Source organism: Amaranthus tricolor, chromosome 15 (genome assembly GCF_026212465.1).
Source record: "Amaranthus tricolor cultivar Red isolate AtriRed21 chromosome 15, ASM2621246v1, whole genome shotgun sequence".
NCBI lineage: Eukaryota > Viridiplantae > Streptophyta > Magnoliopsida > Caryophyllales > Amaranthaceae > Amaranthus > Amaranthus tricolor.
Window position 1 is genome coordinate 12090589 of NC_080061.1, and position 12126 is coordinate 12102714.

At 33.2% G+C, this 12126-nt stretch overlaps 1 protein-coding gene across 1 annotated transcript; it reads left to right on the plus strand.

The window, feature by feature from the left end:
- The first annotated feature begins 3251 nt into the window (after positions 1-3251).
- Positions 3252-11257, plus strand: LOC130800650 (chloride channel protein CLC-b-like). The gene is made up of 7 exons (XM_057664217.1): positions 3252-3721; positions 6801-7073; positions 7158-7358; positions 7481-7658; positions 8214-8746; positions 9429-10581; positions 10744-11257. The coding sequence occupies exons 2-7, from the start codon at positions 6826-6828 to the stop codon at positions 10849-10851; spliced, it is 2421 nt and encodes an 806-aa protein (XP_057520200.1). The 5' UTR covers positions 3252-3721; positions 6801-6825; the 3' UTR covers positions 10852-11257.
- The last annotated feature ends 869 nt before the right edge of the window (positions 11258-12126 follow it).

The window sequence follows — 12126 nt, forward strand, 5'->3', positions numbered from 1 at the left end:
ACATTTTATTTCGATTTTCGACCTACTTTAATTATATTAATGATCTTTGCATTAAAGCGAACTAAACAAGATCTCATTTGACTATGTTATAACTTATAGTAGACTACAAGTTAAGAGTGATTCATGAATAATGAAAAAGTCAAATGGAACTACTAGGGTGAATAGGAGGAAGTATTATATTGTAAAATCAAGATGATCAATCCATATTCAATTTTTCAAGCACTAAAAATTAGCTATTTTTTTCATGCAGCGTATTGAAGTTTTGATGTTTGAGAATAAAGTGATGATATGATGTTAATGATGATGATGGTTATAAATTGTGAAGATCACTTATTTGATTTAATTCATGGAGTTTGTTGAGCTAGCACTCAAGGTGTTTGATAAAATGATTACTTGATGTAAAAATAATAAAATATTAACATCCTACTTCAAAGTTTTAAATGTCTATTCCAAGTATTAAAATATTATTTCAAGGATTAAAATGTTCATTATGAACCTTAACCTTCTTTTTCCAAGTTTAAGTTGAACATCGTACTTTAAAAGCTTAAAATGTCAACTCTAAGCCTTAAATGGCCAATTTTAAGCCTTAAAATGAAAGTTTTCAAAGCTTAAAATGCCTACTTCAATACTTTATATTGATATTGCAAACCTTAAATTGTCGACTTCACACCTTAAATTACCTGTTTCAAGCCTTAAAATGTCAATTTCAAAGTTTAAAATATCTACTCGAATACTTAGTTTTAATTGTCAATTTAAAGCCTTAAAATGTCAATTCTAAAACTTGGATTACCTACTCCAATACGTGAGTTTATATCCTACTACAAATCTTAAAAAGACAACTTTAAGGCTCAATTGTTGATTCTAAGGCATAAAATATCTACTCCATGACTTAAGTACTATAAATTATTAATCCCCAAACTATTGTAACTTGTAATTTAACATATACTCCATAATTTAAGTAATAAGTACAATAAATTATTAATATTTACTCCATTAACTATAATCAACTTCAAGGCTTAAATTGTCAATACTAAGGGTTAAAAATGCCAATTTCAAGATTTAAAATTCATATCCAAAATTTAAGATGCTCATCCCAAGAATTAACAAAATATTAAAAATTATTTTATTAACATCATTTTAAAAAACATTCATCTATAATCATATGTTTTAATTGTTTTTTTAGATGAATTAGCAGGATTAAGAAGGTTCAATAGGTGTGGATCACCACCATCGTAATCTTCAAGCATCACCTGCTTCTATAATCATATCCTCTACGAATATGAGGGAGTATATTAGAAAGTTTATTGCTTTATTGAATATGCTTATAAAAAAATAATGATAATGTACTTGTATTCTTATGAACTTGATGATGATGTTGAATTTGTTTGTATTCATGTAGAAATGGAATCATTTCGTGTAACTATAGTATGTTTTTGGAATGGTTCAATTCGATCAAGTAATAGCAATGTTCACTATGATGATGTCCTTATCGCAAATAAATCAAACAAAAAGGATTAATAAATTAGGGAAAATGGTGCCAAAGATTCAACATACTTTCATTAATAATGATTACAAATACATAGTTTATTCATGAAATACAACCAATACAACCCAAGATTTTTTCTTAAACTTTTTCAATATCCTCTCAGTCTATCACTCCTACGTGCCTTATCAATTACTTCCCTTCTCATGTTATGTATCTCGTTTTTAAGCTCCTCATTCTCTTTATGGAGCTTAATAATAACTTCTTTTTGCCATTCGGTGCCCTCTGGATCAACCCACCTCATGTAGGTACATCCAAGTCCTTCATCGTGGAAAAGTGGACAAGCATCACATTGACGACCAGGATCAAAATCGCTCCAATCACGACCGTATTCAACTTCATAATCACAATTACAATGCTCTTTCGTTGAATGAAGCTTTAACATATATTAACGAAATACCATAATGACATTAATTAGAATTATTAAGTAAATTTGATAATAACATTAAAATAATCAATATAAATTCAATAATAACATTAAACAATCAACATAAATTATTGAAAAATACCTTAACTTCAAAACAATTTTGATGATACTTTGATTGAATTTGAATGGAATAAAACAAGTTATGAGGTTCCACTTATAGAGCCTTTGTTAAGCGGCTCGTTTGACTACTTAACGGATAGTATGACCACACACCACAAGGAAAAAGTCAAAAAAAGTCAAGCTTGTGTTTGCAGTTACTAACTGCGAACAAAGGAAACCTAGTCAAACAGGGTCAAATCTTTATTTGTAGTTACTAACCGCGAACAAAAAGATTGACTTTTTTTATACCACAAAACTTTGTTCGCAATTACTAACTGCCAACTAACTCAGACCTTAGCTCTGGGAGTGGAGGCGTTTATTTTGGAAATAAGTTTGTCCAAAGCTTATTTTTTTGTTTTTTTAGTTAAAATTGCTTATCTTCTTCAAATTTTCTACAACCAGGACAGTCAAGAAATATGAAATTTAAGCCTTAATATGATCAATGTATTTGCAATATAGCCCTATTTTATTTTCTATTGTATTTAATTTTGTTTCATAATTTGCAAAACTCTTAATTATTGTTTATCATTATTATTTATTTATTTTTAATTAAATGGAAATTCGCTTTGTGCAACATTGATTCTCCTCTTTATAAAAAAGAATCCCCTTATACAAATTTGATACGTAGTTTAATAGGGATGACAAACGAGTAAAATTATACTTATTTCGCACCACTTCCGCCCCAATTAGGGCGGATATAGTATGATTTTAGTGGGCAATGGGTGAGTATGGGTGAAAAGTCTTACTCGGAATTGGTAGTGGGTATGAGGTCTTACCCACCCCATACCAACCCGCCCCAGCTCCGTATCCAGCCGCCCTACCCCATAGATGCTCACCCTATATCTAAAATACATTAATTTATTTATAACAATTTTGTATATTTTTATTACAAATTATTGACAAACAGTTAAGGATATTAATTTTATTTTTACATTGTATATTTAAAAAAAATTAAGATGTTCAATTAAATTTGTAAGGAATAATAAGGTATATAAGGTGGACTTGGACTATATATAAAATAAATATAAGGTAGATATACCATTAAGGGTATACCTATTTGGCTAGAGTGGATGGGGGTGTTTGAATGAATATATAGGTGGGGCAGGTATAAATATGAAAATTTTTATCCACCATAATAAATGATAGATAGATTATTGATATGAGGGAGGACATAGCCATAGCTATTAACTACACACTTCGCTTATAAACTAAGTGTATACAAAAAACACAGTTTCCATTTTCCACAAAACACACACAGCCAAGGACTCGTATAATCATTCATCAATCAAACAATAGGATAAAGATAAAGTGGCCTTTGATAACCTCAAGAGCCATATCTAATTCCCACCATAGATATGCCAATCATAACCCTCTAAGATCCAAACACATGTCCATGTTTCACAGTTAAATGCTTATCTGGCACAAGATAATCAACTCGATCTACTTCAACTACATTCATGTGGACTCACGTGTCAATTTCCAAGCTTTAATACTCCAGAACCTCTTAAAAAGTGCATTACCTTTTGGTTCATTTCATAACTTGCTATCTTCATCATAATCTAGATCTTACTATATAATCTTACTTTTGATCTGTTCATATTTCTAAATTCTCAAGGTTTATACAGTTGGAGTAAGAGCACAAGAGGGCTAAGGTCAGTTTTACTTACTTTGATTGAAAATTTTGTTATTTGTGTGCTTAATTGTAATGCATTTTGATGACTTATGACAATAATTAGTGGGTTCATTATCCTGTTTGTAACAGTTGTTTTACTACTAATATCTGAGATGACCCAATACTCTTTTCTATGTGTGTGTTAACTCGATTGTTACTGTTTTATTGTCTATGATTTTGAATAAATGAGCAGGTCATGACCTAGGCAGATGTGGGCCTAGATGCTTTGCGTCTTTGATGATATAAATATCTCGTTTGTGATATGAGTTGATTAGGCAATTACCATTGTAATTTGGGATTTTTGTGATTTGTGTTGTTTGTGATTTTCTGGGTTTCAAGTAAAATTGGTTTTTTTCAGCCTTGTAAGCCCAATTAGTACTCTTACGAACAGGTTCGTTTTGGTGGTAGTTTTTGCGAAATTATGTTGATTATTTACAAAAGTGTAGGGGAATTAAACCTTTTTTCTTGAAATAATTAGAGATTTCCTAGAGAGTGAGGTCATACTAGGTGAATAATGCGTACTCATTCAACAAAAACATTTGGCCTTTGATAGTGGAGGTTTTGAGAATGTTCAATATGTTCGATCGCACGGAACCCAAAAATATTGAGTCTTAATATTAAATTATGTGTATATGTCAAATGTTAAAAGATACTAAGTTAAAAAAATATCATAACTTTTTAATTGTACAGGGTTTTTAAAGAATTTGTTAATTTTTATTCCGTCTCTGGTCTATAATGTTCATATACAATCAAATGAAAGGACATCTGATGGGATAAGATGCAACTTCGACGAAGATGAAGAGTTGTATAACTTGTATTGTTCTTGCAGCTATGGACATTTGGGAGAATAAAGGAGATATGATTATGAAAAAGAATATTACATAATAGAATGATGAAATTAAGATAGGAAAGAAAGTAGTTAACTTTAAGAAATTGTAGAATCGAAGATAACATTCGCAAAATTTTAGGGTGTCAAACCAAGATGATATAAATGGGACATGACGTGCAGTTACAAGTTTTAAAATAGGTATATAGCAAGTTAAAATTGAGAGAAAGCGAGATTTTTATAGTACGGCTTAAAAGAAACAAATGGTTAGAAGGATCTTGAGTATGATGAAGTGCGTCAAGGATAGACAATAGTACATTCTTTTCCAAGAGGGAAAATCAACGATAGGTGGAAAAATACTTCAATGAGGTTTTTAAAGCAGACATATTGATGGAACATGTGTGAAAGAAATTTAAAAACTTATGAGATAAATAAACGAATTGGAAATGGAAGAAATTTTGGAGAAAATCAAGGAAAAGAAAGTAGTGGGTCTTGACTCTATCCTTATTAAGGCTTGAAAATGTTAGGCTCAATAAGATTGAATTGGTTGCCTAATCTTTTTGACAAAATACAAAGTATAAATAAGATGCCAAAAGTTTGGAGGACAAGAGCTATATTATATATCTTCTAAAACAAAGGGAACGCTCAAGAATGTTCTAATTATTGGAGAACTAAGCTTACGAGCCATGCTATGAAGCTATGGGAGTGGGTGATTCAAATTTTTTCTGAAGATGCACTAGCAATCTTGTAAACCAATTTGATTTTTTGCCAAAATGGTCTACAATGAAAGCTACAGTGTCGAAAGGTAATTTGCACGTGATTTTAATTAATCTGGAGAATATGTATGACAAAGTATCAAGACAAGTACTAAGTTGTGACAATTTACAAAGAATGGTAAGCCACATATATTTTTAGTCCACGACATGTATGAGAAAATACAAATCAATGTAAGAAAGGACTTAAGGAGGAGCAACTCAAGTTTTCCTGCTCTACTTCAAAGTTTTTCTTATTTTGTTTGCAGCGGTGTTAGAAGAGATTTCTAGACCTCTATAGGGCGAAATTCATAATTCATGTCTGCCGATGATATCGTATCAGTAGATCAAAATAGATATGGGGTCAATACTTAGAGCAAGCGATAAAATCAAAAGATCTAAACTAAATTGGAGTAAAATAGAGATAAAAAAAAATTAATATTTGGCACAAATGATCATAGCAAGTGTTGTAAAGTTAGATTTTAAGGAGCACTTTCCAAGTCCTTCCAAATGAGTGTTGAAGTACCTTAGATTTAAAATTTCACAAGGATGATTCAGTTGATCAAGATTTAAAGCACGTGATCCAGTGTAATTGGCTAAAATGGTCCGTTGTGACTGAAATATTAATTGACCCAAGTGTGCCACTAAGATTAAACGGAAAATTCTATCAAATTGATATTTGGTCAGTACTACTATACGAGTTAATCTTTCAGAAGAAATTATGTTAGGAAGCTAGAAGTAGTGGGTATATAATTTTTTGAGATGCATGAATGAATAAGTCTTAAAATGTATAACTCAAAATGAAGATGTGAAAAGGGTTCTTGTTTAGTAGATATTGAAAATAAAATGAGAGCAAAACATTTACGTTGGTTTGCCTATATGCACATAAAGTCCGAAAAATGCACCAATTAGAAATGTCTAAGGTAGGAGCTTTGAGGAATTTAATTAGAAGAGGAAGACGTTTATAGGATCATATGACAATAGAATGAAATAAAAACTAATTCAAGTAGCACATACATAGGGGATCATTGGAATTAATTTTCTTTGTTGTACAATACTACTAGATAAATTTGAAAAAAATTAAATCTTTCTTACTGATGACATCTCACCTTTATTTGTATTGTTTCATATAGCCGGGTCTGTATGTTGAAATTAAGGCTTTAGCATTGTGGTTTTTATATAAATTTAATGTATACCGCCCCTAAAACATAGGAGTAAGCTTTGACATTGTTATTTTCATATTACTATCTATTTAATATGTTGATGTTATTATTCTAATGTCTCATACTGTATGTCCGTTTATGTTCAAGATAACATTATTATGTGTAACCTTCATACCTGTTAGGCAAAGCTATGGTCATCTAATGCAAGTGATGTAACCATTGGAGCTAATAAAAATTGAAATTAATTTTGGGTATGCACTTTGAGCAAGTAGGTTACACGTTACAACCTCTTAACCTGTAAATCTTTCTTATTTCCAGTCAGAAGCTAAAATCTGAAAACAGCATGGAAGCAGCAGAAGAAGTGCCATCAAATGGCAGTAGCTCTAATATACTGGATGACTCAACTTTCGTACACTCGAGTGAGCGAGCTACTCTACAGAGTTTGGAAGCAGAAGCAGTTGGAAACGGAGAACCAGATGTCGAAAGCAATTCCCTACACCAACCTCTCTTAAAGCGAAACAGAACTCTCTCTGCTAGCCACTTGGCTATGGTGGGAGCTAAGGTTTCATACATCGAGAGCCTTGATTATGAGTACATATCTGTCTTTTCTGTTATTAAATCCTAAGTATTCCTCAAATTTTAGTGGATTAAAGAGAGCATTTTGATGTCTTGCAGAATCAATGAAAATGATCTATTCAAACAGGATTGGAGAAGTCGATCAAAAACCCAAAGATTACAATATGTCTTTTTGAAATGGAAACTTGCATTTATGATTGGTTTATTAACTGGTCTTATTGCCACTGTCATTAATCTTGCGGTAGAGAATATTGCTGGATACAAGTTACTTCTTGTATCAGGCTATGTTCAGCAGGAGAGGTATTCCTAGAGTTTAACATCTTTTTCTTTTTCTCAATTTTCGTATGACCTATGTCAATGCTGGGAATCCTTTACAAATATTTTTCTGACAGGAATACTTTCATAAAATAATTTCTGTGCAGGTATATGATGGGGTTGATTACCTTGACAGGGGCCAATTTCCTATTGACTTTGGTTGCTACAGTTTTAGTTGTTTTCTTTGCTCCTACAGCTGCTGGGCCTGGTATACCTGAAATAAAGGCTTATCTAAATGGAATTGATACCCCAAACATGTACGGAGCACCAACGTTGTTTGTCAAAGTAAGTGCATTTTGTTTGAGGTACTGCTCATATATGTGATACATGTTTAGTTCATTGTAATCAAAAAACGAATTTGATATTGAATGTTATATAGTGAGATTTGATCTATCCTAGAATGTAATTCTACCGTATGTTTGGTTTTCATTTGAAATAGATCCACTTCATAAAATTGCATTTTTAACTCTTTTTATATTCTAAATCACGGAGAAGTTCAGTCGAGAATAGATAAATAACATTGTGATATAGTATCCATGTCAATAACTCCATGCAGGGCAAAAGACACCATTTAGCTTAGCATACTTTTTACAGTTTATGATCATACATTAAGTGTCTCATTCCTTTCTCCCCCTGTTCCTACCTTACCCCCTATTCGAAAGTAGATTAAACTTGTATTACATACTAGAAAAAAGGAATAAAGAAAGGATGAAAATAATAGCTGTTTGTATCAGTCTTTTGAATAAGATTTTGTCAAGGAAAATATTAAGGTATGAAACCTTTATCACCATGGAGTACCTAGATAGTGGATTAATGGATACTTATTTTTTGCAATGACAGATTATTGGGAGCATTGGGGCAGTCTCTGCTGGCTTAGACCTTGGTAAAGAAGGACCTTTAGTGCATATTGGATCGTGCATTGCATCCTTACTTGGCCAGGGAGGAACAGAGAAGTATCGTGTCAAATGGAAATGGTATCGTATCATGAACAACGACAGGGATCGGAGAGACCTAATTACATGTGGTGCTTCATCAGGAGTTTGTGCAGCTTTTAGGTCTCCAGTAGGAGGAGTTCTCTTTGCTTTGGAAGAAGTGGCAACATGGTGGAGGAGTGCTCTCCTTTGGAGAACTTTCTTTAGCACAGCAGTTGTGGTTGTAGTGCTTAGAGCTTTCATTGAGTACTGCAGTTCTGGGCAATGTGGGTTGTTTGGCGACGGAGGACTGATCATGTTTGATGTGAGCAATGTTACTGTACGTTATCGCTTAATGGATATCATTCCTGTCGCCCTCATAGGACTTATTGGTGGTGTTCTCGGAAGTCTATACAACTATGTCCTGCACAAAGTTCTCAGACTCTACAGTCTCATCAATGAGTAAGCACTAAAAACTATAATCCCATTCATGTGCCTTAAAACTATAAGAGGTTGAGTGATGATCATTATTCCCGGATTTAGTTGAGAATGATTTTTGGTTTCTAACCTAGGTGAATTGCTTAGTTTCCCGTCTTAATGACTAAAGATCCTATTAAAAATTGATTGATAACTAATGCAAGAGTTCTACTTAGATACTTGATTTGAAAAATTTACGCTAAATTGTTGATGATATTTGCCACCAAGGGTCAATTAGGGACAATCTCTTTATTATCACTAATAAAAACTAAGGTTGTATACATTCGACCCTTCTAAATGCCGCTTAGGTGGGAGCCACTAATGGCATTAGGGTAACGGAATGGGCTTGCAAATCTTCCATATGTCCCTTTATGGATGAAGAAGTTGCAAAAATTAGGGTAATGGAATTAAGACTGTGGCATTACATTGGATTTTTACATAGAATTAAATTTTATTGAGTTTTGCACAATGTATTTACCATTTTCATGATATATCATCAATTCATCATATATAAAATGTGTTGTTTATTTCGGTTTAATCGATATTACACATTCTGTCACTGCAAACATCTATATGAAAGTCTAAAGAGTATCGATTTTGAAAATCGACGAAGTAAGATATACCAAGCTTTTAGTTGTGTTTCTGAAATTGCTTTGCCTTACTGCAGGAGGGGAAAGCTAGCTAAGATCCTTTTAAGTCTTTCAGTCTCTATTTTCACCTCTGTATGCATGTATGGCTTACCGTTCTTCGTGAGTTGCACAAAATGTGATCCATCGCTACCAAGCTCTCACTGCTCCACAACTGGAAGAACAGGGAACTATAAGAGATTCAACTGCCCAGAAGGCTATTACAACGACCTTGGCAGCTTACTCTTTTCCACTAATGATGATGCTGTTCGGAACATCTTCTCTACTAATACCGCAGGAGAGTTTCACCCAGCCTCTCTAATAATATATTTTGTACTATACTGCATCTTGGGGCTCTTTACCTTCGGCATTGCTGTACCCTCTGGATTGTTCCTACCTATCATTCTCATGGGTTCGGCATACGGGCGTTTGCTTGGCATTGCTATGGGAAGCTACACTAGCATTGATATGGGGCTTTATGCCGTCCTTGGTGCTGCATCGCTCATGGCTGGTTCGATGAGGATGACTGTGTCACTTTGTGTAATTTTCCTCGAACTCACCAACAATCTATTATTACTCCCCGTAACAATGCTTGTGCTTCTTATTGCCAAAACCGTAGGGGATTGCTTCAACCCAAGCATCTACGACATTATACTAGAGCTCAAAGGGTTACCTTTCTTAGATGCAAACCCTGAACCATGGATGAGAAATATCACTGTCGGAGAGCTTGCTGATGTGAAGCCTCCACTAGTTAGTCTTCGAGGAGTCGAGAAGGTATCTCACATTGTAGATGTTTTAAAAAACACTACACACCATGGTTTCCCCGTCATAGATGATGATGTTACAATCCCGACAAGTGATGGAACTAAGGCGAGGGAGCTGCATGGACTAATTCTAAGAACTCACCTCGTTGCTGTGTTGAAGAAGAAGTGGTTCCTGGAGCAGCCTAGAAGAACAGAGGAATGCGAAGTAAGAGGAAAGTTTAGTTGGGTTGAATTGGCGGAAAGAGACATCAACTTTGAACAAGTTGCCATATCAAAGAGTGAAATGGAGATGTATGTTGATCTTCACCCTTTCACAAACAAAACTCCTTATACAGTGGTGGAGGACATGTCCGTAGCAAAGGCGATGGTGTTGTTTAGGCAGGTTGCACTTCGTCATTTGCTCATTGTGCCCAAGTACCAAGGAGCAGGGGTAAGTTTATTTCTCTTATTACATATACGTCAATGCCATTATGTGGCTCCCGCCCAGGGTGGGGTTTGGAGGTCGGATGTACACATCCTTAATTTCTGTTATTAGTTTTTGTAACATTAATCTACTTATGTAGTGTCTAACAGACGATGTGTTCTTGCACAGATATATCCTGTAATTGGAATATTAACAAGACAAGATTTAAGAGCTCACAACATTAAGACTGTTTTCCCTCATATAGCGAGACCAAAAGGGCGAGAAAAGCAAAAGTGAGTTTTTCCAAATGATCAGATTAGAGAGTTTGTCTTCTCAGATCCATAAATTTGGTGTGCATTCTTTACACACATTTTTTATATTGCATTCTTTTTCAGATTCATATAATGTTAGTAATATTTTGCATTCTTTTTTCATATGATTTGTGCCGAGGTTGTATAGAAAGTACATTTTAAGGAAAACCGATAAGATAAGTTTGTGTAGGCTCGTCCAAATTTTACATTTTGTGTACCTACAAAAGATTGGTATTGTATACTTGAGTACAACAAAATCAGTAGCATGCATTATGCAGCAGCACATCTCCTCTTGATTTGTGTATCTTGTATTGAACTTTTCTACTCTTGTAATGTAAAAACTTCGCATTTGCGACATATTTTCTTTTGAATTATCATTATCAATTTTGTAACCTCTTCATTTACAAGGCTCATACCGAATAACTTCAGGCTTGCTATTCCATACTATGTATTTTGATAAGGACTTGTTTAGAACTCATATACTCTTAATTTGTATTAATGGCATTTATGGGGTGCAACTCACGGTGAGATCGTCTAGTGTGAAAGGTCTAGTGTGAAAGGCTTAATAGTTCAATGCAAAAACTAAAAGACAATACAATTATTAGTGATTTCAAGTTTAGGAAAAGGGCCATCTTATTGTAGACTGGTAAACAGTTAATTAGTCCATTTTTGTGTGTGGCTTCCTTAAATTTCATTCACATTGAAAACCATGAAGACTTTCTAACATATGACAACTTCCCTTATTTGGGGAGGTATAGTGATTGACAAGACAACTACATATATAAGATAATTGCGTTAATGGAAAATTATTATTGATACTCCTTTTCATACTTTTTATTTGTCTAATTTTTTATTGCACACTAGTTCAACTTTTTAACATTTTCAATTATTTATTAAGGGAAAGTATAAAAGTTTGATAAATAAATTTTATAATAAGAATCAAATAAGATTTCGTTTAATTATGGTTTTGCTTAAAGATTAATTATAAAATACAAACATAGTCATTGATAAATAATATCAAATGAAAAGTGGGACAAATAAGAATACAATTGTATTGAATTGTAAGCATTATACTCCTCCCGTTCTTTAAAGTTGTTCTCATTTGTCATTTTGAGTTGTTCTATTTATTCTCACAAAGGATCTTTCAATTTAAATATCATAAAGTTTGGACAAATTAACTTTGTTCATCCTCATTTTGTCACCTTATTTTTTCCATTAACATTCCTTTAATAATTTTTAATATTCATGGTTCCCACTTTTC

Coding starts and splice junctions, on each gene's coding strand:
- LOC130800650 (XM_057664217.1), top strand. CDS start 6,826: ATGGAAGCAGCAGAAGAAGTGCCATCAAATGGCAGTAGCTCTAATATA. Junction 7,359..7,480: donor GGCTATGTTCAGCAGGAGAG/GTATTCCTAGAG, acceptor ATTTCTGTGCAG/GTATATGATGGGGTTGATTA. Junction 7,659..8,213: donor CACCAACGTTGTTTGTCAAA/GTAAGTGCATTT, acceptor TTGCAATGACAG/ATTATTGGGAGCATTGGGGC.